This window comes from Meriones unguiculatus, chromosome X (assembly GCF_030254825.1).
Source record: "Meriones unguiculatus strain TT.TT164.6M chromosome X, Bangor_MerUng_6.1, whole genome shotgun sequence".
Taxonomy (NCBI): domain Eukaryota; kingdom Metazoa; phylum Chordata; class Mammalia; order Rodentia; family Muridae; genus Meriones; species Meriones unguiculatus.
The window spans coordinates 75835707-75852666 of record NC_083369.1 but is presented as its reverse complement, the minus strand read 5'-3'; the positions used below and the strand labels follow the sequence as shown (position 1 = coordinate 75852666).

The window sequence follows — 16960 nt, the reverse complement described above, 5'->3', positions numbered from 1 at the left end:
CTGCTTTTCAATTTCAAACTCCCCCTGAGTTTAATTTAGTGGCTGCCCGAGCCCCAACATTCCCTGAAGTGTGCTCCCAGTGGCATTTTAGTAGCCCCTATAGACAAAGAAGCCCAAGTCTAGGAGCTCCTGGGGACTTTGTTCAAGTTCAGTAGGCACCTCACTCAGCAGCAGCAGCAGTACCAACTACAAGGACTGAGCCAGGTCTTCAAGACTGAATCTTGGCACTGCCAACCTCTCTTGGAAAGATAGGAAGTTGTAGCTGCCGTTTCTCAGGGCACAACTAAATGAGGCCTGAGCACATCTCTCCCATCTTACATTCCCAGATCAGGAATGAGGGCAGGAAGTAATTAGCCTGGAAGAAAGTGAGGTCATGGAAAGCATGGGATGTCATCACTTGATAGGGTACTTGACCTGGTCAGATCCATGTCTTGACTATGGATGTTACTTATCACACAGCACTTTCAGTATGATAAGTACCATGTGTACTGTCACAGAAACCTCACAGCAACCCCTGGGATTTCACAGTTGTACCAGAATTAGGCCATACACTCAGAGCTAGAAGAGACAGGGGGGAACTACATACATCAGAGAGCCCAGTCATATGCATTACACTACTTTCTTCCTGAGTAGAATTAGCACCTTGTTTGAAGACTTTATTAGGCAATTCCATGTCTTCTTGGATTTCAATTTGGCAATGGTTTCTTTTCTTTTTCTGGCATTTGCCGGTCCTGATGGGGGCAGCATCCTGCTCCTTTTCTTCCTGCTCTTTCTCACCGTCTTCTTGACTACCCACCTTTACTTGAATTGAGTTCACTGGGCTGCTGCTGTCTTCCCTAGCTGCTGCTTCCTCCTGACTAGAACAATGTGGAAGCTCCGGATTTTCCTAGATGAAGGAAAAGCAAGAGGTCAGATACTGCTTGGGATCAATCCTATCCTCCAATAGTCTTACCCTGAGGGGACAAAGAGAATGCAACATAACACTTAGTCTCACTCCTGAACACTGAGTGGCTACATAACTCAACTGAGGGACAGTCATGAGGCTTATTGCTCACATCTAATTTATGTCAAAGACATGCCTAGCTTTAGTAGTTAGGCGACTTCCCTAAGCAAAGACAAGAGGTACATAGGAAGAAAAGTTCCCTGGGGCAGAAGTGAAGGGGGAAATGCAAGGGAAGCACTGCTCTTCCCTCTTATCCAAATCAGGTTCCAGTGGTCTGTAAGGAAGTCAAAGCATTTTTCAAGGGTCCTGTTAGTGGATACTGCTCTTCATCCTCACTGACATTAACAGCCATTTGTCCAAGGACTTTAAGTAAGGCTTTGGGCCAGCTTTGTACAGGCCTGCCAGAGCAAGCCATGCTCCAGAGCTATATGCTATTTTCATAAAGGAACAGAGGACAATCTATTCTTTTTACTCAATTTTGGGTGAAAAGTCTGAAAAGGAGACAAAAATAATTTGGCATAATAGTCTGTGTCTAGTGTTTTATATAATTTTGTCCAGGAGAAGGACATTTGAAAATGTAACTAGAAATAATTCTGAAAATGTGTTCATACATATTGCTCTGGAGAACCTCTCCATAACCTAAATCCACATTTGTTAGCAAAAGGTTCCCCTTCATTGTTTCCCCTGCCAAAAATTCTAATGGACAGAGGTGAGAGAAAACAATGAAGAGCAGAGAAAAGGATGTGGATTTTCTCAGTCTCTATCCTTGAATGTTCAGGGATTTTAAGTACTAAAGAAAACAATACTACAGCCTTGACTTTCCAGGAGCCCAGAGCACTGTCCACACAAGAATGCAAGGCTTTGCAAAGCAAAGTTTGGGTGGAAATGCACTCGCTGTTGCACAGCCTGCTCACAGTGGAAAGGCAGAAGCTTTGTTTCCTTCATTTCAGACTGAGTTGCAAGGGCCTCCTATTAGCTGTCTTAGTCATGTACTAATGACCACTGGGGGGCTCTCTGATTTCAGGAGATAACTACAAGTTTTGCCTTAAAAAAAAATCAGGCATTTTATTCCTTCTCTAGAGGAGGGACAGAAAGTGGGAAGATGTGAGCTTCCAGGGATTATATACAAGAGAGGAACAAATGGAGAAGCAAAGGTGCCCAGGTATTCAGTGTTAAAACTTGCTTCAAGTCTGGTCTTCTGAGCCCTTACCTCTGCCCACGTACCCTGTGCTAAAACGGCCAGCACCTGAAGCTCTACCTTCTGTGTTTTGTTCCCTTGTTTTCAAAGTAAACCACAAATTTTTGTCTTTCTTCTTAAATCGACTCCCATGCCTCTACTTTCGCTAAAGATGTCCATGAGAAGCCTACTTATGTGTAAGGTACAGTGCAAGAACAAGAAGTTCCCTCCATTTAGTCCCTAAATGGAGTTACCATTGCACAAGGATCTCAATGATGCTCAAAGGCCATCAGCTTGAATCTGTCCCCAAAGATGAAGTCAATAAGCACACCTGAATTATAGGCTTCAGGGGAAGTGGGCCACTCTCGTTATACTTTTATCAAATCTATCTTCTGGATCTGACCAACACTACAAACAAATGTAATAAATACTTAAACTTTTGTAGTATGCCTGAAATTCCCAGCTGTAGCTTTAAGCAAAGGACACAGCCATTATCAACTTTATCTTTCTTTTTTCCCTCAGGAACCAAAGTAGAAGAGGTAGGGCTCACTTCTCGTGTGCCCACAGAAGAGCCAAATGAAGAATCATGAGCGAGCTGGGTGAGTTGAATTTTACCTGTGACAACTTTGGTAGATTATGGCTGGTGCCTTCAGTAGCCATTGACTCTACGTGTTCCTTTAATCTAGGGTGAGGTGCCAACAGCTTCAGGATATCGGGAGAATGTTCCTGAGAATCCCCCGGGACTGATGGTGAAAAGAAACTAAAGAGAAGCTGTGACATAAAACAGAAGACTTCACTACTCAGGTTTCTACAGGTGCTAGACTAAGGTGAAGGGGGAGGGATGGGGAACCAGAGAGCACAGCTTTCAAGGCAAAACTCCAATGAGGAAGCCTTGGAGCAGTGTCCCTAGACACACTAAGGAGAGGTTGTTGCATCAACACACATCAGAATCATCTAGGATCAGGGGAATAAAAAGAGTTCTTAGCCATTAAGAGCACATACTGTTCTTGCAAAAGATCTGAGTCTGATTCCCGGCACACACATAGGGTGGCTCAGAACCACCTGCAACTTCAGCTAAAGAGATGTCTGACACCTCTGACATCCAGAGGCAACAGTACTCACATGCATATACCCGTACAGAGACTCAAATATATAAACATACTGAAATACAGCTTTAAAAAAAAAAAAAAAAAGAGTCACCTAGGAGCTCATGAATATGTCAGGTTCCTGGATCCCACTCCAGTCTCCCCAGGTCTGAAGTATGATCCAGGTATCTGGGTTTTGAGAAGGTATGACAGATGCCTTTTTTACTTAGCCAAGGTTAAGAGCCACTTTTATGGTGGCACCATTCTACATAAATATCTGCAATGGTGCTTTAAAAATCTATCTGACTAAAACTGAAATCAGAACAGATGCCTCATGTACTGCTGAGTTTGTTTGTTTATTTGTTTTTGTTTTGTTTTTTTGGGTTTTTGTTTTGTTTTGTTTTGGTTTTTTTTTTGGTCAGGTTGATACAAACAAGGTCATCCTGGGAAGAGGATGCTTAAATTGAGAAAATGCCTGTATCAGGTTATCCTGTAGGCAAGTTTGTGTAGGTATTTGTGTAGGTATCTTGATTAATGATTAGGTAGGAGGGACCATCACACTGTGGGTGGTACAACCCTGGGCAGGTGGTCCCCATGTGTATAAGAAATATAACTGAATGTGTGACCCTGAGATGCAAGCCAGTAAGCAGATTCCTCTGCTTAAGTTCCTGCCTCCAGGTTCCTGCCGTGAGTTCCTACTCCAAATTCCTGCCTTGAGTTCCTGCCTCCAAATTCCTGTCTTCAGCTCTTGCTCTGACTTCCATTAGTGGTAAGCTGTGAGCTGGGATGTGTAAGGAAAGAAGACTCTTTATTCATAGTTTCTTTTGGTCATGGTTGTTTATCAGAGCAATACAGAAGCAAACTCAGACTCCTCAGTTGAAGAATGGAAAGTCAAGTCCCTAACAACTCAATGGGCAGAGAGGTCAACAAATCCACACTAGGTTCCTTGCTGCTGTTTTTCTCTGTCTAGCCATTTTGCTCTCCCTCCCCTACATCTTCACCCCTGGACCTTTAACCCCTTCAGAGATGGGGACCTGAATTGTGACATGTTAAGAAAGCAGAGCTGAAACTTCCTCTCCCCTTCCAGTCTCTTCTTCATCCTGGTCATCTCTGCAGAAAATGTCAGGTTAAGTTCAAGTACCTAGAGGCAGGCAGGTGCACTTGCAATTGGATACACTGATAAGGGAGAAGAGAAAAAGGGAAAGAACTAAGGGGTCTATGGGTCAAAGATAAACATTTGAGTGCAGGCTGCACTATTCTTGTTTCAACTCTCCCCTATGCCATTAGGTGTTAGGGACTGTATGTAAGTATGTATGACTCCATCTGTTTAACAAGATGTGTGTGTGTGTGTGTGTGTGTGCGTGCGTATGTAAAACACGAAGAAAGAGGACAGATCACTGGGCCATCTAAAACATACTCAAATGTTTATAACCTAGGAGATAGCGCCATATCTGAAGACACACTAGAGAATGTTCCACACTATTGTTCAGTCCCCATAGTCAAGAGTATTAATTTACCAAGAGAATTTGAAAGAACGCTGAACTCAAAGTTTGATTTATTCTCCTCCTTGTCTTCTGAGGATTTTTCATGATGTTCCTCCCTGTACCAGAACTTTCCTGCATTCAAGTCCTACTGGGCCTTCAAAGTTCAGCTCAAATGCTGCCTTGCCTCAATACTCCCATCCCTCTGATCTCATCTGTCCTTTCCTGTTCTCTATAAAACAGGTTACCAAACAAACTATACCATCTTACTTTGCACTGGAAGTGTGTCACAGAACACATCTTTCTCTCTGGCCAGAGATAAGCACCTAATAAATATACACCATACTCATGGTAATGATGAAGGCATTTATAGATCCAGCAGAATGATCTGGCATTCAGGTACCTCAAATCCTCAGAAAGATCTTTATGTTCTCTTGTAGTACCCAAACTCTAATTTCCAGATGTAAATGGACAAAGTTGGGAAGACACATATAATGCCCGGAGTCATACATATAATCTTTCAGAGCCCACTCCTCCCCAGGAGTTGAACTTGGTTCTCAGAAATCCTACTCAGGGACCCAAATGGATATATCAACTTCTGAGACAGTCTTCCTGAAGGGGACCTTAAAGAACCCAAGTACAGGTTGAAAACAGAAGGTAGCACAAGACAAAGGAGGCTAAGAGTCAAAATCAAAAGAAACAAGGAAGGAATAATACATCAGTTCCCTTCTTAACTTTAGTACCTACAATCTCTTTGTAGGCCTTCTCAATGGCTTTGGAAAACAAAAGTCAGGGTCAAGTTTCAGTGAGAATAATCATTCCACATGGAAGAAAGTCAATTCTGCTATAACTTCAGCCATAGAAAGGTCTAATTGGGTCAAGAAGGAATTGGGGAGAGGGTTATTACTCCTAGTGCACCTGGACTATTTGTCAAATGTTTAGTCCTAAAACTGGAATAATACTGTGAATACACAAAATTGAGGCCTCTTAGTCTATTTAAATGGCTGCTATATAGCTCTATCACACTCAGCAGAAATATGCCTCCAAATTCTTACATTAATTTCAGAATTTTGTAACAATTATTGCAAACACACATTTGCTTGTATTGCTTGGCATTCAGCTAGGAACTTAGGCCGCCTTAGAACTCTGCATCTCCAGAGTTTCACACAACACCTTGCCTTTCATCAGGCAAGTATAGAAATGACAGCAGCCTATTTTTAAAAGCAGAATGGAGAGCAGGGTTAGTTCAACTGATGATACCAGAACCTCTTGGGTCTCCCAAGGGATGAATGAAAGAAAGGCAAAGAAGCAGGTAGCCTCAAGAAAGTCAAAACTTCAGATTCCTTGTCTAATTTTCCCATTTATAACTTGGTGAGAAATAACAGTGAAGTTATGGGTACTAAGTGGAACCCTCTACAGAAAGTACCAACCAAATGGCTGGCACATAGGCAATACTCAGGTAATGTTATACATGGACTGACTACATTTAAATTTTAGGAAAGGCCATAGATTTCTAACAATTCTGCCCAGTCCATGCCCTTTTCAATGAAACCTTATCCACACACACAAGCCAGGTCAAACTTTTTTCCAGACAGGAAATTCTCTGCCAGAGTCAGAAGATCCAGAATCCAGACTCTGCCAACCTTACTGGTTTTGCTAAATATTCCTTCCTAGAGTCTTCAGAGACCAGCCCTGTCTCTTACTCACTCTCTTCCTTTCCTCTCCTGCCAAACTATTGAAAAGGGATAGAAGGGCTTGTGGCCTGGTGTTGAATAGTAATATGGGTGCAGGAAACCAAAAACAATCATTGAGTTTCAGCATCCAACTTCCAGGCTAATTATTCAGATACCACACCAGAAGAGTAAAAAAAAAAAAACAAAACAAACAAACAAAAAACCAAAACAAACAAACAAACAAACAAACAAAAAAACAATAAATGACAAAGCCCATCAAATGAGGATGCTTGACCCTTCAGTCAAGTTCTTCGTATTTCTCATGGTATTTATTTTACAACCACGATCTCCTGGGATCGAAAAGTTGGAAGGACTGATTAGAATGTTTCATAATGGTCTCTGACTTGTGTTTGTGAGATAGTAAGTTTAGTTTTCTAGCAGAAGAGGTAAGGTTTGAGTTCTGTATTCCTCCATGTGTAGCTAGTGAAACTTGTGATTAAGCCAAAGAAAAGTTATACAGCTGCAAGCAGCCCTCACTGACTCCATGTCAAACCATGCATTACTGACTCCGACAAAAAAAAAAAAAAAAAAAGTATGACCTGCCAATTTGATACTACATACCAGAATGATGGGGCTTCTGGGCAATCAGCTGGCATCTCTCTCCTGCCCCTTAAACCAGAGGAGCACCCACTCAGGACCACAAATACTGAGGAGGGTAGCATCTTCATCCTTTTCTCTAGAGAAGACAGAGTAGTGGGGGTCCGCCAAGCAGCTGAGCCTGCCACTCAACTCACCCTTTGAGCTTCAGCTCTGGCTCTCTTGTTCTTTCCATCAAGGGATACACAGTAGAGAAATTCTCTGAGTGCTTCCTCCACTTTGCCTAGGGTGGCTAACGCTTGTGCTTTTCTGAAGTGTGCCTGGAAGAGAACAGTAGCAGTCGATCACATCTTAGTCACCTTCTTAATGTAGTTCCTATTAACAGCAATCTCTGAGTACTTACAAAGCAGTCACTATTGGGTGAAGTGTGGTCAAAGACTTATTTTCCTCCCAATAATGATAGCAAACTATTTTAAATCCCATTTAAAAGACAACAAAATGAAGATCCAGAGAGACAACTTGATCATAATCAAGCAGCTGGTAAGCTATGAAGTCAGAGTTTAAACCTGGGACTGACGATATACCAAGCCCATATTCTTAGCTACAATGCTTACTACCTCCTCTCTACCCCACAACTGTATGAGGATCAAATATGCCAGAGCCTCCAATTTAACCACCGACTATAAGAGCTCAGTTTTCAGTGTTTGTCCAGAGATGACTCACCTCCCTTTGAACTGGTTTCTAAGACAGTCATGGTCTGAGTGAGCCAATCATTTCTACAGAGGCATGAGAGAAGGAACATGGATCCTCCACAAAGGTCATTAGTAACAATCTACTACTAGAATTGTGGCAGACCACCTTCCAGAAGGCTAGTCTGCAAATGAGCCAATGCTTTTGCTTCTAGGTACTTAGCTGTCTTTTCTTCTGTTACTAAATATTTTACAGATATCAGGATGTTTTGTGGTCTCAGGATTCAAATCCAAGTGCTCTGGGATAAATTCTTCAGAAGGGTCTAAGCATTTGAGAGGCACAAAAGAGCCAAAAAGCACAACTGCTGCCTTCTCTTTCACATTGTATGAAGGAAAAGGCCTAGATATCACTTGATGTGCATTTCTCTGACACCTTTTGGTGTCAGGACCTGGCTAAGCCCTGCCTTCTTCAACAATGGACACAGCCATAAACCTCTTGGGGACCTCTTTCTCAAGCCCTCACTTCTTTCTGGAGCCTAATCTTGATTGTCACACTCCCTTGTTACTCCTGCTAACATTGACCTTCTGGAGAAAGGATAGCATGACATTATTGAGCAAGTATAGAGAGATAAGTACTGAAGAACTAAAGAGGCTTCTGGGTCCCTAGGAATCATCACAGTAACAACTCACACAACTTTCTTAGGGAGGCCAGCTTACCCCACTAACAGCTATCCTACCAGCAAGGTATGTTGAATGACATTAAACCCTGGATAGACAGAAAGAACTGGGTTGCCTGTTGGACTTGCTCCCCTGTGGAACCCTATGGCATTTCATACAGAAATGGTGGGAAATACAAAACTCAGAATGTAGAGGTATATACATCAGACCCTTTCAGCCCCAAAGACAGCAGAGTTATCTGAACTCTCCCTTTCCTTTTACTTATAGCTGTGGGGACATGACACCCCTAGACAAGTACTTGGACCAATTCTTCCTTCGTTGTAGAAATCCCTTTTATCACTGTATTAGAACATGTTTCTCAATTCTTTTCACATCACTGATCTAGATTTAGTTTTCCAGTGAAAACAGCTGCAAGAGAAGCCCCTGTTATCCCAAGGAATCTACCTGACTTGTACGTTAGACAGCCTGTCCCCATGGCAACTTAAGGTTTTGGTGACTTATATTAACCTGTAAATATGTTCCTTGGGAAAGAGAACACACTGATCCATCACCATCCATGAAAACTCTCTCATGAAAGACCAGTAAGATTCACTCTAATACTATAGACAGAGTATACCAGTCCACATGGTCTTTCCCCTAGAAGAGCTCTCTGCAATATTCCATGCTGGCCTCAAACTCATGATTCTACTGAGATTACAGGCCTATGCCACCATATCCAACTTCACAAGGCCTTTTCTATAGTTTGTGGATCTGCAAAACTTCTGATTATCCAATGTTTTTATAGGTTTAACTTCAAAATTCACTAGGCAGCAAAATTAGAACTAAACTGTTGTAAACTGTTTTATAGTTTTTATCATATTCAGTGTGATTGTGTATGTAAATTGCTACAGAGTATGTTTAATTAGACTGACAGGGAGGTTGCCTGGAGATTATTGAAGGTATTGTACACAGAGGACCACAAACCAAGAACCTGTAATGGTTATAGCTTGCATAATGTTCTATTTGCCAATCTCACCTTTGATCTTTATACCTACCCATGAAACAATCATGGCAGACAGTAATAGCATCATGTAACAAATAAAAGCACTTGAATTTCAGAGAGTGTAGCCATTTTCCTGTGGTCACACTTTGCAAACATTAAGGACCAGACCCAATTCTAATTTTCTAAATAAAATACAGACATGTGAATGAGGTTGGTCCTGAGGCCCGGCAGAGATGCAGGAACTAATACTTTGTATTCAGGTATCCCCGATCTTGATGTCTACCCTGTATTCCCACTTCTCCCATGTGATGCAGATTGGCGGGGGGATACTGGCATGTTAAGTGAGTGTACTAATGATTCAAAATGGCACAGACATTGTGAGAATATGAAGATTTCTCTCTCTCTCTCTCTCTCTCTCTCTCTCTCTCAAAAAAAAAAGTTGTTTAAGCTCAAGAAGCCAGTAGACAGTCTGAAGGACCAGGACAGGAATGTCTTTCTCATATTCTTTTCCCTATTATCCCTAGAAACTTATGAAGTGATGATGGTGGTGGTAGTGATAAGAAATGCTCATCTAATACTACATGCATTGTTCCAAACATCTTCCCTACTTAATCTTATATAATCCTCACAACAACCCTATTTACAAGGTATTTTAAAAATAAGCCTGTTATAGATGAGGACATTAGACACAGAGAAATTAAATAATTTTCCCAAGGCTGTACAGTTAAGAAAAGTAGCAGAGCTGAGACATGAAGTCAGCCTGTCTTGCTACTGAGTCCATGTTTAAAAAAAATATGAACACCAGGCTATCCTGAAGCTTACCAACTGAATGTAGATTTATTGTGATCTCTTGTAGACTTAGACCTCCCTTTATCAAGGGATGCCCTTCACTGTGCAAAAAATTTAGAAAGCACTCTCCCTACTCTGCTAGAGCTGTAGCATCTCTTGCCCAGGGGAACAGCCTTTCCTGCCAATCCCTGTCTGCAGCACATCCCCTTGCCATCCCTCCTGACCGACACTCACCTTAAAACCCATTGGCCGGAGTTTACATGCTATTTCTGCATCGTGCAGTGCATCCTCATGAGATTCCAAGGTGAAATAAATTTGAGACCGATTGCTATAAAGCAAATGGTCATTTGGAGCTGCCAAAATGAGAAAAAAAAAGCCCTCATTAATGGCCCCCAGCAGAAGCAGGTGATAAGTCCTGTATGAGGATGGATCTTGAGGAAAGAAAAGTTACCCAAGCTCTTTCTATTGGACCCAAATAATTGTCATTTCTACTCCTAATATTGTCCTGACCAACACTCCAGCTTCTCCATGCAAAGCAGTAATGGTGTTCTCTTTTCCAAGCAATTCCTAGGAGCTGTGGCACCCGTGACACATTAGAAAGTTTCACCTAGAGGAAACCCTGGCACTGTTCTGCAGATGCACACTGATAGTGTCCAGCAACCTAGCTTCTGAATGAGCCACCATCCAAAAAGAATGAGGCCAGGGAAGAAGGAAAGAGAGAGAGAGAGAGAGAGAGAGAGAGAGAGAGAGGCAGAGATGACCCCATCTTGACAGCATAAAACAAGTCTGTGTTAGTATTCTAGGTGAGATGACCTGTGGTATTAACAACACCTCCCTTCTTCCTAACAGCCAATGCATATGAAGCTTTCTTGGGTAAAACAGATAGGCATTTACAAGGTCCATCCTCCCATTGATGGCCAAATGAGAAAGTACCTTGACAAGATGTTTAGAAGTCTTACTCTCAGCATCACTGAATTACTAGAGTCTAGGCCTGAACAGGTCTACAATGCACCCATTCTTTAAATAGGAAAAACAAGGTCAATGAGGTGAAGTAACAGGCCATACATCTGGTTAGAATCACTGCTAGTTGATGTTAAAATTTTGAGGTTTGGGTAGAGGAAAGTTCTTTTTCTCAGCATGGGTACTGCATTTAGAATAACAACAGTAGCCATTTCCAAGATAAATATAGTCTGTTAAAGGGGTCCCTTTTCCTCTGAGAACAGTGAAGGTGGTATTGACATTTTTACCCTGACTGTACCAAGAAAGTTAATAGAGGTATAGAAACATCCTCCCAGGAGAATTGGTGGCAGTGATAGAAGAGGAAGGTGGAAAGGGGCTTTCCTGGCTAGCCTTTGGGGAATGAGTGAAAGGAATTCAGCCTTCCTTAGAATTCTATAAGTAAGTGGCCAATACTTATTTCATTCATATGGTTGTGTTCTTTCTCAAGCTCTGGGCTACAGTTTCTGTTGCCAGAAACAGAGTTTGATGTCTGCCTCTTACCCCATCCCACAGGAGTATGCTCTGGAATGACCTGGGTGTCCATTACTTGCTCTTAACTTTAGCATAGACTTTACAGTCTCCTCTGTCACTTTTCTGAAGCACATACCAGCACATTGGCAGCTTACAACCTGCTTTGTTCAGGTGCAGGCGGAGTATTTGTCCTGAGGAAGTGTGTGTCCCTCAGTCTTCATGGCCGGTCAGCCCCGGTTTTGCTCCCTTCTACATTACCTGTTGCTGGCTTGAGCGGGATTCAACATGTGGAGACTCCACCCCTTCCCTCTTCCACCCATTAGAGTTAGCCTAGAGGGCCTTAGGATACCACAGCTTGGTCTGCTTAGCCCCACTGCCTCCACCCCAGCACGCTTCACTGGACAAGGTGCCTTGCCAGCCTGAAGAAGTACTGGCACCAGCCTGTGGTTCCAAGGCTACTTCCTGGGTCAGAGTGGGAGGAGGCAGGAGACACAAACAGGTCCCTGGGAGAACTCTGGTGCTCCAATCAAGCAGACATGTGGGACTGTCCCAGTTGTCCTTGAAGCTACAAAGCCCGCCCTACCACTTCAGGCAACTCTTGGAGAAGGTAGACAAAGGTATGGCCCCTTTGTAGCAGCCCCTTGTTTCCTTGGGGATCCCGAGCAGTTGCCTGGTCCTGGCTCCCTTGGATTAGAGGAGTCAAAGGATTCCATGTCAGGGCACAGGCTGTCTAACTGCAGCGGGTGGAGGGGGGCGGGGCAAGTGCATCTATTTCAGCCAAGGATCCGGTGATAGGAAGCGGTGACAATGAGTCACGGGGTAGCCGGGAGCGAGCCCCCCCGCCCCCCGCACACGCTCGCGGGATGGTTTCCGACTCGAGCGTGGCCCACTTCTGTTACCTCAGTGTTACACAATCCCCGCCTGCCTGCCCACCCGCCCGCATGTAGGAAGGGCCGCCGGCCGGGGCGGCTGAGGTCCTTATGCAACCAGTGCTCTCCTGACCTAATTCCAGGCCGGAACCACCCCACAGGGAGCCACGGCCCCGGAAGGGACAACTCCCAGAGGCGGGAGCCGCAGACTGGGGTGCAGGCGGCCACCTCTGGCTGGTAAAAGCCAGGAGGACCTAGCGCGGGAGTTTGGGGAAATAGTGCCAAGTTTCTCACTTGTCAGGGAAGGTACCGGCAGGTGTAAGAAAGATCTCCAAAGTGTCCAGGAAAGACAGAGAAATAGAGATGGTGACACTGAGCAAGACAGAAATAGTGACAAAGATAAGAAGAAATGAGAAAAAAAAAAAAGAGGAACGGGATGAAACAGAAACTGAGATCAGGAGGCATAAAAGCACAAAAGCAAGCAGGAGATGTAGAAAAGAAGAAAAAAAGAAGTAGAAACAGAGGGACTGGGCACAGCAAAAGAAAGCTAAAGTAGGGAAGTCAAACTCCAAGAACTGTCCCTCCTCGTCCTCCCGGGCTACAGGCAATTCCCTCCGTACTCCCACCCCACCCTCAGCCCCTCGCACACCCAACTCTGCCCAGAGGTCCATCCCCCATCTGTCTCCCAGGTTCGTTTTCCCGCCCCCTCGCGTCGTGACCAAGCCCCCACAGCCCAGCAGCGTGGCGGAGAACTCACCCAGCCGAACTGCCTCGTTGTACTTGAGCAGAGCTGCCTCCACCTGGCGCTCACGATACAGCCGGTTGCCCTCATGCCGGAGTTGTGATGCCCGCGCGGGGCCCGGAAACAACTTGCCTAGAAGGCCGCTGAGTACCACGTTGACTCTCAGTTGCAGTGGTGCCTGCTGCCCAGCCCGCCGCGTCTCGCGTGCCCTCCCACTGGCCACCATGAGAGCTGAGAGCTTGACCCCACACAGCGCACAGCGCCTATCGGCGGCCCGCCCACGTTCCAGGCACAGTTTACAAAAGGTGTGGCCGCACCACAAGGACACGGGGTCCGAGAGAAATCCGTGACACTTCCGGCACTTAAAGCCATCCCATACCTCGGGGGCCACGGCAGCAGCCTCCCCTGCCTTTTCCATGGCCGCCTTGCAGCAGCTTGAAGTGCAGCTCTGGTCAGAGGGAGCTGGCGCCACCATCTCCTTTTGCGGGACGCTCTCCGCCAGGCAGCGCACCAGCTGCTCCAGCTGCTCTGCTACTAGCTGATGCCTCTGGGAGAGCTGTCTGTACACCTCGAGGGCTTCCCGAAGGCGCCCATTGAATGCCAAGGCATCTGCCTGTGTGAGCAGGACTTTGCACTCTGGCGGCGTCGAGGTCCCGGGAGGAGGATGTGTTTGCTCCAGCTCTTGAGTCAGGGGAGGTTCAGAGCCCTCGGGAGTCGCCTCCCGGTGAGCTGCTAAGTCTCCACCGGCCACTGATGCCTCCCGCTCTTCCGGCTCCGCCAGCTCCGCCAGTTCTAAGTTGTTGCTGCCTAGCTCGGCGGGCAAGCTCAACGTCTGTGCAGTCTGAAATGAATCCATTGAGAGAGGGAACTGCGGAGGTTGTTGGTGTGGGAGAGGCGTCTAGGAACAAGAAACTAGCAGGAAAGAGCACCGGCTGGAAGGGATCTGCGCTGCCATGAATGCTGGATTGCCTTGCGCCCCCCTCTGCCTGGCCTTCCGGAGCTCCATGCCGGCTGCCCCGAGCCGCCTAATAACTGTCTTGTCTCAGCAAAGTGTTATATAAAACGTCACCACGTGACGCCCCACCACGCTGCTCATTGGCCGGTAGCTGGGAAATTGTTACAAAACCAGACAGTTTTGTAACAGCGTTGTGCTTGCTTCTTTTGGCTTAGGGTTTCTTGGCTTCTTTTTTGAGGTTGTTTTTGTTTACTCTTAATTTCCCACTCACGGCTTGGGTTCTTTCTGTCTTGGGCGAGGAACGCAACCTCTTCTTCTACGCTTTCCATCTCTAAACTCTATCCCATCTCACATCCAAAGTAGCCAGCAAACAGGTCCGCTCTGCCAGCGGCTTGCTAGAGTCCCCCGCCCCGGAGAAGCCAGCCTCTATAGATTCCAGGCACAGGATCGGCTGGAATGTCAGGCTTCCCTCCCGGGAGTCTGTAAAGGAAGCTGTTAGCTGAGAGGCACCCCAAGAAGTTCTCACACTTTGTTGCCTAGAAGCCTTAAGTGCCCCCACTGAAGTTCCTGGGTTTCCTGGGGGATTCCCCTCTCCCCCCCACCCCCCTACCCCCCGAAGAGACTTAGGGCAGTTTCCGTAGAGTTCTTTGTTTCCTTCTTAGGAGCAGCCAGTCCTTAGAAGATGAAAGAAGTTGGGCAGCCAATCCTGGGCAGCAAGGGAATGAAGAAAGGATTGCTGACTTGGACCCCAGAGGGGTGCCCTCCAGCCCTCCCTTCCTCTTTTTCTCCCCTAACTCAGGAACTAGTCCTGTAGCAGGCAGCAGGCATCCAGTTGGGGATTCACTGGCCCCAGGACCCAGAGACCAGATGGGCACAACCCTAAGCGCTGAGTTTGCTGAGTTCCATGGGCGCGAGAGAGCAGCAGGCAGAAGATATAGGCTCAAGGCAGAGCGAATCTATAAGAAAGTCAGAGAATTCCATCACAGCCCAGCTGACTTCTAGCAAACACCTTGGGCTAGGTTGGTCACAAATAGTAGTGCCTGGGTTGGGCCAGAGCTGGGGAGTTCGGGACCAGGCACCCCTCAGAAATGTTAGACTGGGTTACAAACCACACAGGGGTTTGCTTATTGCTGGCCCCTGAATTTCAGACAAAAGCTGTGAACAAAATGAACAGACAAGTTTCCAGACACAAAGAGATACCTCACTTCAGGACAGTTGCACTGCTCCAAGAAGGAAGGCCAAGCTCAGGCTTGCTCTCAGTTGCACCCCCCTCCACTGCCTGGACAGTGCTCAATGTAAGATTCCAAGCAGAATGCCACCAAGTTGGCTCCTGCTGTAGCCATTTAGCTGAGAGATCTTGGGCAATATCATCTAAACCTTAGTTTTCACTTCTAAACAAATATCTGGAATAGTTTTAGCTGGGATTAAATCTTGTTTCATAGCTGGAATTGTAGACTCTCTCCCAGCATTGAGGTTCCTTATTTTATTTATTTATTTATTTATTTATTTATTTATTTATTTTGCATTGAGGTTCTTAATCCAGACTTAACCTAACAAACACAAAGAGTCCCAGAGAATAAGTATAGATACTGTGCAGCACACTTCAGAGTCCCCTCTCCCGTCAGACAGGACAGTGAGGGACAGAGAAGAGAAGGGACATAGTTCATAGGCTAGAAAAAGTGCAAGAAATGAAAGTGGGCTCAGGATCCAACCAGGAAGGCTGTTTAGTTTTAGTTTTGTCATAATTTGCTGTCAGACAGAGCCTGGAGAAATCCGTGGGGGTCTTAAAGTTTCCTCCAGCCCTAACCTTGAGAGTTCTTGTTCCTAAAAACCAGATTAGAGGGGTTAACTACCCCTGAAATTCCTTGGCAGGGTTGGGGCATGCTTGGGACTGGAGAGTGAATTCAGCAGCAGCAGCAGCAGCAGCAGCAGCAGCAGCAGCAGCAGCAGCGGATTAGCAGGTGGCTGTCTCCTATCAGAGTCCAGACTGAGCTAGATTTTGAAGCTAGGGGATCCATTAGGAGACTGACCATAACATGGAGGAGATGGAGCTAAGTTAGTAGGGAAGAAGCAGTTTCTGGTAGCTTGCTGTCTGGGACTGGGACACTCCCTTCTCCCTCCCCCATTTACTCTGTTGTCCCAGAAGTTGATATATGCCTACCGTTTCTGTTTCTGGCAGGTATTAAGGAAGGCCAATCTGTAGGACATGAAGATATTCATATGTAAGGGCCATGACACTGGTAACAGTGAAACCTCTTAATTTAAAAGCATTATCCCTTTGATAGCTCTAAAACATTAGCCCAAATTGTCTTTCAAAGGCAGAGATGAGGAAGTGCCTTGATTATCAAACCACTCTGTATAGTAAGTGCCTTTAATTTACCCCTCCTTAACCAAATGTTGATGGGAAAACAAGGATGTCAGGCTATTATTTGCAGAGAGTCACAGTCCTGCATGCATGGAAAAGGGTGCACTCTCCAGGTACCTTCTGGACACCTGCATGTACAGGATGTTGACCATGAACTTGGTTAGGAATGTTTCTGATTATCAGGGTGATATAGGGTGATCAGGTGCAAAAGGCAGTTATGCTTACTTGGTTGCTGACCAGACCAGTCTCCACAGAAAAGCTTTACCACTGTAGTAGACTACACCCAATGAGCAGTCTACCAGATGTTGGGAGAACTACCACAGTGTTTTTCTTTTCTTCTTTAGGTTATACAAACACTAGTTTCATATATGTTTGTAGATCAAAGTGGAGGCCTCCTTACCAAAAATAACCTCTTCCATGCTCTTAATAACTGGGAAATCCCTGGAGTGAGGGGGAGAGGAGGGA

The 16960-nt window shown here is 45.4% G+C and overlaps 1 protein-coding gene across 2 annotated transcripts in view; it reads right to left on the bottom strand.

Annotated features, from left to right (window-relative positions):
- Positions 1-14280, bottom strand: part of Lonrf3 (LON peptidase N-terminal domain and ring finger 3) — a 38487-nt gene extending 24207 nt beyond the window's left edge. Inside the window, exons 1-5 of one of the 2 annotated variants that reach the window (XM_060375501.1) lie at positions 13191-14280; positions 10329-10447; positions 7154-7276; positions 2736-2891; positions 643-886 (exon numbers count right to left, since the gene is read on the bottom strand). In XM_060375501.1, the coding sequence (XP_060231484.1) occupies positions 643-886; positions 2736-2891; positions 7154-7276; positions 10329-10447; positions 13191-14031 (1483 nt within the window). In that variant the 5' untranslated portion in view covers positions 14032-14280. The remainder of the gene's footprint in view (positions 1-642; positions 887-2735; positions 2892-7153; positions 7277-10328; positions 10448-13190) is intronic. The other variant, XM_060375500.1, reaches the window with a different exon arrangement.
- Between the last annotated feature and the right edge of the window lie 2680 nt (positions 14281-16960).